The sequence below is a fragment of the Strongyloides ratti genome, assembly GCF_001040885.1.
Source record: "Strongyloides ratti genome assembly S_ratti_ED321, chromosome : 2".
In the NCBI taxonomy this organism is placed as follows: domain Eukaryota; kingdom Metazoa; phylum Nematoda; class Chromadorea; order Rhabditida; family Strongyloididae; genus Strongyloides; species Strongyloides ratti.
In genome coordinates, this window is record NC_037308.1 from 16,750,369 (window position 1) to 16,759,152 (window position 8,784).

At 18.6% G+C, this 8,784-nt stretch overlaps 2 protein-coding genes across 2 annotated transcripts in view; one reads left to right on the top strand and one right to left on the bottom strand.

The window, feature by feature from the left end:
* The window catches only part of SRAE_2000529300 (ShKT domain-containing protein), a gene marked incomplete at both ends in the record, with an annotated part of 2,050 nt that extends 1,751 nt beyond the window's left edge, over nt 1–299 (top strand). Inside the window, one exon of the mRNA XM_024644290.1 lies at nt 23–299. Within this exon, the coding sequence (XP_024509864.1) occupies nt 23–299 (277 nt within the window). The remainder of the gene's footprint in view (nt 1–22) is intronic.
* Nucleotides 300–2,377: 2,078 nt separating this feature from the next.
* Nucleotides 2,378–3,847, bottom strand: SRAE_2000529400 (ShKT domain-containing protein; the record flags this gene model as incomplete). Its single annotated transcript, XM_024644291.1, has 1 exon — nt 2,378–3,847. One exon carries the CDS (start codon nt 3,845–3,847, stop codon nt 2,378–2,380), a length of 1,470 nt encoding a protein of 489 aa, XP_024509865.1.
* Nucleotides 3,848–8,784: the final 4,937 nt, after the last annotated feature.

The window sequence follows — 8,784 nt, forward strand, 5'->3', positions numbered from 1 at the left end:
TATAGAGAAACAATGTGTAAAGTTGTGCAGCAGCATGTAATACTGTTGGAGGAGCTGCAGCTTGTACATTACCTGTTAAAAGTACTAAATGTGCTGATGTTGCCACAAATTGTGATAGTATAAAATATTTATGTACTAATCCTACTTATGCTAATTTAATGGCAACAAGATGTATGAGTACCTGTAATACCTGTGATGGAAAACCAGCAACAACAGCTCCTTCTCAGAATGCTACTACCATCAAGTCTGTAAATACAACTACTATTGCAACCACAACAATAGCTACTACTACTATTTAACTTAAAAAATGTAATAAAAGAAAGTTATTTTACTTTTCATAATAAAATTGTAAGATGTTTTCATAATAAATTTATCATAGAATAATATTTTTAATAAATTTAATTTTTCTAACAAATATATAATTAAAAAATTATTATTATATGTATTAAATTTCTTTTTTTAATAAATATTAATATTTATTACTAGTTATTTTATAAAATAAATATAAATATTATAAAATTATTAACAGCAAAACTGTATTTTTTAATATTTCAAAACATTAGTTATTTCCTAAATAAATCCATTTTCAAAATAAAAACTAATAAAAATTGATAAATTATAATTGGTATAAATATTTATCTGAAAAAAAGTTTTATTGAATAAATATATAACTGGGAAGAAAACTATTACAAGATTATTTAGTTATATATTAGCATAAACTAAAAGTATAAACATTTAAACTAGGTTTTATCAAATGTTTGATTAAAATAAATTTGTAACAATGTATAATAATAGTATATTTAATTTAAAAATAAAAATACTTATTTGGAACGAATTAAAATGATTGTATTAGTTTTTTTTTGTGATATTTAAAAAATTTATTTAAAATATGAGTGATTTTTGACTTTTTAAAACTATATTTTTATTAAAATAAAAAACAAATAATAATTTTTAATTATATTACTTGTTTTTCTAGATACTATCTTATAATTATTCATTTCCTTAATAAAATGTCTATTTTACAATCAAAAACCTTTTTTAATTATTTATATATAATAATATATATAAACATGAATATATAAAAAAATATTATGCTTAATTGAAAAGAAAAATATATTATTAATTCAAGAAAAATGTACTCTTTGTTGAATAATATCATATTATCAATAAAGATATTCTCAATTTTATATATTTTTGAGTAATATAATTTTATTATTTTAACAAAATAATAAATAATAAAAAATTAATATTATTTTGATTTATTTTTACACTATAAAATCAGAAGAATAAAATATTTAATATAGAAAAAAGAATTAAAACATAATATATTTAGAAAGAAAAAAAAAATCATTTTTTTTAATAAAAAAGTAATAATATTAAATGATAAATTTTTTTAAATAATATTTATAAGTTATTTTTATCTCAATTAAAAATAATTAATATTATTTGAAAGTATTAATTTTTACAGTATATTCAACTAAGTTTTTTAAAATTAAAAAGTTTAAATTTTCATTAAAGTAGTAAGTATAAAATAATAATTTGTCAAAGTTATTTACTATTATAAAATTTTATTGAAGGATATTTAACTTGTAAATTATTTAACAAAAATACTTTATATTTATACATTTATATACATTTCTATACATTATGAAAATTTAAAAAGTTTATTTTTTCTAAGTAAAATGTATGTTAAAAGAATATGTGAATATTTGTTATATTTTTATGGTAAACTATCTACTATATCTGTTAAAAAAAATTTTTTTTAAATATCTAATTTATTATAACTTTAAAATTATTTTTTTATAAGTATAAAATTTACTACTTAAAATTTTAAAAATAATTATATTTTTTAAGTAATTTAAAACAAAATAAAATAAATTAAAAAAATAAAAACGATAAAGACAATCAAAAAAAAAATATAATAAATAATTTTTTTTTTCTTTTTATTTAATGGTTTTTAATACTGTATAATTTTAAAGTTTAAATATACTTTTAAATTTTATTATTAATAATTTGTATTGTAAGATTAGATAGTGTTTAAGAAAATATATTTCAATATTAATAAAAATGTTTAAATAAATATTTAACCAAATAAAAGATATTAAAAACAAGAATTTTCTAAAGAATTATTATGTTAATTTTAAGTAAATTACGTTAAACTAGTATTATAAAAGTTAAATAATAACTTTTTGTTTAAAAATATCCTATTATTTTAAGAATTATTACAAAATACATTTATATTTCTTTTATTATATTTTATAAATAATATTATTAATTAATCATTATATTTTTACATTATAAACTTTTTACCTTTATTAAATAAATTACTATTTTGTTTTTAATAAAATCTATTAGTTGTAACTTAAAAAAAAAAGATTTATTCAACAGGTTCATCTATACAAAAACCACATGTTTTTGAACAATGAACTCTCATAAATTCATAGTAAATTTTTTGTTTACATAAACTTTTCCTTTCTTCACAATTAATTACATGATGGCGAAATCTTATATTATCTTTACATATTGTTACAACATTTGTTGTTTCTTTTTTTGATATAATATTATTTTCTACTGGTAAAGTAATTCTTCTTGAATGTTTTCTTATTTTTGGTGAATCAGTACAATATTGGCAGGTCTTTGCACAGGCATATTCCATCATACTCTTATATTTTGGATGTTTACAATTTTTAATATACTTTTTACAATTTCCTGCCACATCTGAACATGAAGTTTTTAATGTTAACATTTCAGAGATTGTATTTGCAATTTGAACAAATTCTTCATTTTTATTTTCTCTACATCTTTTTGTAGATATATCACAAAAATGATTTTTCATAGCACAATCTATATCACTAAAGCATACATAATCTTTAGATTGAAGATGTACTTGAGTTTCATATTCTTTAGTTTTACCATTATTAAATTTTGGTGGTCTACTAAAAACAAGAGTTTTAGATTCATTTACACTACATGTAAATGAATTTTTGTCACAATAATTTGTAGTTTTTTGACAATTAATATCATTTTTACAACTTGGTGGAGTAATACAAACATTACGAGATTTATCACAAACCAAAGAATGTGAATTATTTTTTTGACAATCATTATGATTTTGACAATAATAATTTGAAAAAATACCTTCTAATACACATGTTTGTATTAATGTATCACAAACATATGATTTTGATATACAATCTTCATTTGTTTTACAATTTTGTGGAATTTGGATACAAGTATTTGTTTTTGTATTACAAATACCATCATAATAAGTACAATCATCATCAATAAAACATTGAACTGAGGAACAAATTTTTTCATCTTTATCACAAACAGTCTCATCCTCATTACAATCATCATTTGTATTACATACCAAATTTTTAGTAATTAATTTATTACCAATACAACGATTTCCCTGACATGATTCATTATTTTCACATTGTTTATCATTTTTACATTCAACAGGAATACACATTGGTAATGGAAGATAAAGTTTTTTATTAGTAAAACTATCAGGTATCTCCTTACATATCTCTCTTTCATTACAAGAATTTATTGTTTTTAAATTATTTTTATCACATAAAAAAAGGCAAACACCATTTTTAGATTGTTGATCAAAAGCACAACCAGCATTAAAATGAATACAATCAAAATGTGATATACATTTATCTCCAACAGCATTAGCTTTTATAGAAAATTTTGTTGATAATTTATATCTTATTCTATCATTTGATTGATCATTAAATAATAATTTTTCTAGTAAAATATTAGGTGAAATATTAGATATATTTATTAATCCTTCCAATGTTAATAATAAATAATTAGTTATTATTAATATATAAAAATACATTTTTTTAATAAAAAAAAATATAATTTTAAAATAAATATAGTTATATAAATAATGTCTTATTAATATTTTAGTTTATATATATATTGCTGAAACAAATAATATTATAATTAATTAATTCATAGTAATAATAAGTATATAATAAGATTGAGTAACAAATTTAGAAGAAATATAAAAGTTTATAAATATATATAAATATTAAAATAATCATCTTATACATTATATTGTATTGAGTTTAAAAGTGAGAAAAGTTCAGGTTTCCATTTTATATATATATATATGAAGACACGAAATATAAATGAAGAGGTTTGTTTTAATATAATTGGAGATAAGATTATTTTTTTTTATATCTATTATATATAGTGTGAATTGGTATGTTATAGGATAGGATTATTACAATAAAAATTTGTCAACTTAAAATTTATGAAATTTTTTTAAATAAATAATAATTTGAAAAATGATTATAAAAACTACATTATCATATAACAGGGAATTTATAGTTTTAGTGTAATAGGCTTGTTTAATTTTGTTATTGTATAAGAATAAGATTAAAAATAAAAAATAAGATTAGGATAGGGTAACAAAAAACGTGTTGCATTTTTAAGTGGTAAATATAATTGTAATATGATTTAGTTATAAAAGAAATGAAAGTTTTTTTTTTATTATTAAAGCTGTTTAAGAGTTCAGTTAAACTTACATATATTCTAGTACATTTATAAATAAAGTTTTGTATTATTATTTACAAAATACTTATGTACAATTATGGTTTTATAATCAAAGAATGGTGTGTTTTAAGAATTATCAGATTTTGAATAAAGATTAAAAATCTTAGTTGAAATAATTTTGGACATTACAAAATGTATTCAAGATGTATATAAATTCTTAAATAAATGAATAACTATAATACTTTATATAAACATTAGTATTTTATTTATATTTATAAAAAAATTAATCTATAGATAAAACAATATTATTCAACAAAAAAAATGTAACATATACTATTTCAAAATAAATATACTTTTTATTGATAGCATAAGTATAATATTTTTTTTAATTAATTAAAAAAAATGTTTTTTAGATTTTTCTTCAAACTTATTTTTTATTAAAAAAAAATAATAGATTTAATTTTATAATTATAATCAAAAAATAATGATCAAATGTATATAGTATTTACAAAAAATTCATAAATTTGTCAACTACAACTGATTTGCGTCGAGATTTAAAAAGTTATGATAAAGCTAGATAAAGTTGACATTTATTTTTTTAATACAATTTTGCTTCTAACTTTGACTCATAACAATTTCTCAAATTTCGTTTATGATATTATCTCATAATTTTATTTAAAATTTATATTTTCTAAGGGTTATCAGGCGAGTGTAATATTATTTTTAGGTTCTAAAAAAAGTTTTTTTGTACGTATACTTGAGGTCAAGTCATAAAAATTTAGATCATCTGTAAATCTTGGAAATTTTTAAGATAATTTTACAAAAACAAGTTATTGTAAACCATTTTTAAAAAGGAAATTTAATGAAATTAGTCTTATGATTACATAATAAGTTTCAACCAAAATATAAAAAACAATAACAATGAATATTAAGTAAAACTTCTGTATTGTGTGAAATATTGCTCCAGAATAGAGATAATCATAAGAATGTTTTAGAAATCAACTACTAACTAATTGCTATTAAAAAGTCTGCGTTCAAAAAATTTTTATATCTTCAACTACTACACACACAAAAAAAAAGCTCATTTTTGATCCTCTTAGATCAATTTAGTACATGCAAAAAATCATTTTCAGTCCTTGTCATTTTATGAATATTCATATTTTGAATTCAAAAATTCGTCTATTAAAATGTGTCTTTTGCGTTAAAGGATGCGACGTTTTTCTATATGCAAATATAAAAAAGGATGTTATATTTTTCAAGTATTGAATAAAAATTTTTATTATTTTTTAGCAATTTTAATAAAATAGTTAAAAAATTCTATTTAAGTTTTTCTAAAATTATTATAATTAACTATTTAATTAATTACACTAAATCAAAACTTTTTGTTTCTTTTATTCTTTAAAAATAATTATACTATAAATTAACCTCACTTAAAAAAATGTTTTACTGGGAGTAAGATTAGAAATCATATTTCAAATGATTATTAAACGTATATAAAAGTTTATGAAACCAAATAAATATTATTTTATGTATTTTAATTATATCTTCTTAACTTTAAGTAATACTATATTTTATATATTTAATTGTCTAATTATAAAAGTTGTACAAATTTGTTTTAATAAAAATTTTAATATATAAAATATTTTTTTTACCATATGCTAATAAAAAAAAAATATTACTCAAAGAAAGTATTATATATTTCAAAGAAAATAAAGTGTACAATTTTCTTCACCTTTTTGCAAAATTTATTGTTGTACATTTTGTTAATTAATAAAAAATTTGAATAATTTTTTCGATCTCATTTTGCATGTACTAGAATGATATAAGATGATCAAAAATGAGCGTTTTTTTTGTTTGTAATTTTTTTATGCTTGGACCTATTTAAAAGACAAATCAATGAATGTTTAAAAGTTAAATCATCAATAACTCAAAAACTGGTGATCAAAAATGTTTAAAATTTTAATATGATAAAAAGAAGAATCTTTTTTAACTTCTGTTTTAATTTTGTAATCTTACTATGCCATTGATGCCAGATATTATGTTTTTTAAACTTAGTGTTATTTAAAAGACAAATCAATGAATGTTTAAAAGTTAAATCATCAATAACTCAAAAACTGGTGATCAAAAATGTTTAAAATTTTAATATGATAAAAAGAAGAATCTTTTTTAACTTCTGTTTTAATTTTGTAATCTTACTATGCCATTGAATCTAGATATTATGTTTTTTAAACTTAGTGTTATTTAAAAGACAAATCAATGAATGTTTAAAAGTTAAATCATCAATAACTCAAAAACTGGTGATCAAAAATGTTTAAAATTTTAATATGATAAAAAGAAGAATCTTTTTTAACTTCTGTTTTAATTTTGTAATCTTATTATGCCATTGAATCTAGATATTACACACAAAAAAAAAAACGCTCATTTTTATCTTCTTAGATCAATCTAGTACATGCAAAAAATCATTGACAATCCTCGTTATTTTATGAATATTCAAATTTGGAATTTAAAAATTCGTCTGTTAAAATGTGTCTTTTGCGTTAAACGATGCGAAGCTTTTCTATATGCAAATATAAAAAAAGATGTTATATTTTTCAAGTATTAAATAAAAGTTTTATTTATTTTTTAACAATTTTAATAAAATAGTTAAATAATTTTTTTTAAGTTTTTCTAAAATTATTATAATTAACTATTTAATTAATTACACTATATCAAAACTTTTTGTTTCTCTTATTCTTTAAAAATAATTATACTATAAATTAACCTCACTTAAAAAAATGTTTTACTGGGAGTAAGATTAGAAATCATATTTCAAATGATTATTAAACGTATATAAAAGTTTATGAAACCAAATAAATATTATTTTATGTATTTTAATTATATCTTCTTAACTTTAAGTAATACTATATTTTATATATTTAATTGTCTAATTATAAAAGTTGTACAAATTTGTTTTAATAAAAATTTTAATATATAAAATATTTTTTTTACCATATGCTAATAAAAAAAAAATATTACTCAAAGAAAGTATTATATATTTCAAAGAAAATAAAGTGTACAATTTTCTTCACCTTTTTGCAAAATTTATTGTTGTACATTTTGTTAATTAGTAAAAAATTTGAATAATTTTTTCGATCTCATTATGCATGTACTAGATTGATCTAAGAGGATAGAAAATGAGCGTTTTTTTTTTGTGTGCATGCACATACAATTAAAGGCATTGTAAAAAGTATGTTAAAAAAAAGTTGACTTTTCAATTAGATGATGTTTGTATGTCTGTTTACATAAATTAATGTGTAAATTGTATACAAATGAGTGAAAGAAAAATGATATACTCAGAAACTTTAATAATTTCTTCGGTTTATAAAACCCAGTTTGAGGTAATTATTGAATTCTGAAGTATAATCTTCATTTTTCAAAATTTTGGAATGAGGCTATTATTTAGCTTCTAATATTGCCAACAAGCGCGTGCTTCGCACACGTTTGCCTGCAGGGCAGGTCTTTTGTGTAAGTAATAGATTTTTTCATTTTATGAGTGATTTAAAGCATGTATTTCAGACGCTCAAATTTTAAAAATTTTTTAAATAATGTGATCTATTGTATCATAAAAAATATTTTTTGATTATTTCCTTATTTTTCAACATTTATTTATTTTTTTAAAATTTTTCTATATGCAAATTGATAAAATAATTATAAGAATAAATAATTAAATCTTTAAATTTATACATTGACATTTTTTCTTTACAGCTATAGCTATAAAAAACAATTAGTTAAAAAAACTCATTTATTTTTTTAATTTATCATTATTATAAATATAAAATTATAAAATATATAAAAGTTAAAAAAAATTAACGTAAATTGTTACATTATCATTATAAATTGGTATATATCTTTTTTTTATGCTGATATTTGTGTTGAATAACACTTTTTAAAACTTTGATTATCCTAAGAGGAAAAAATTGTTAAAATTTTTTTACACGTTTTCGCGCATAACTCAAGAACGAAAAATGATAAAAATATGATCTAATAGCCAAAATGTAGAGAATAAAATTCCCCCAAGGTGTTTTTTTTATTTTTTCAAAAAATTCATTTTTTCAAGAATTATAGCGTTTTGAAAATTTTTAAAAATTTTTGAATTTTTTACCTAACTTTAAACCATCATATCTTACTTAAAAATTTATCTTTTCGAAAAAATAAGGTCGGAAACGTTTTCTACGACTTTTTTTTACCTTTGAGTCAAATTTTGCTAAAATAACTCTTGAAACTTAAGCGTTGCAG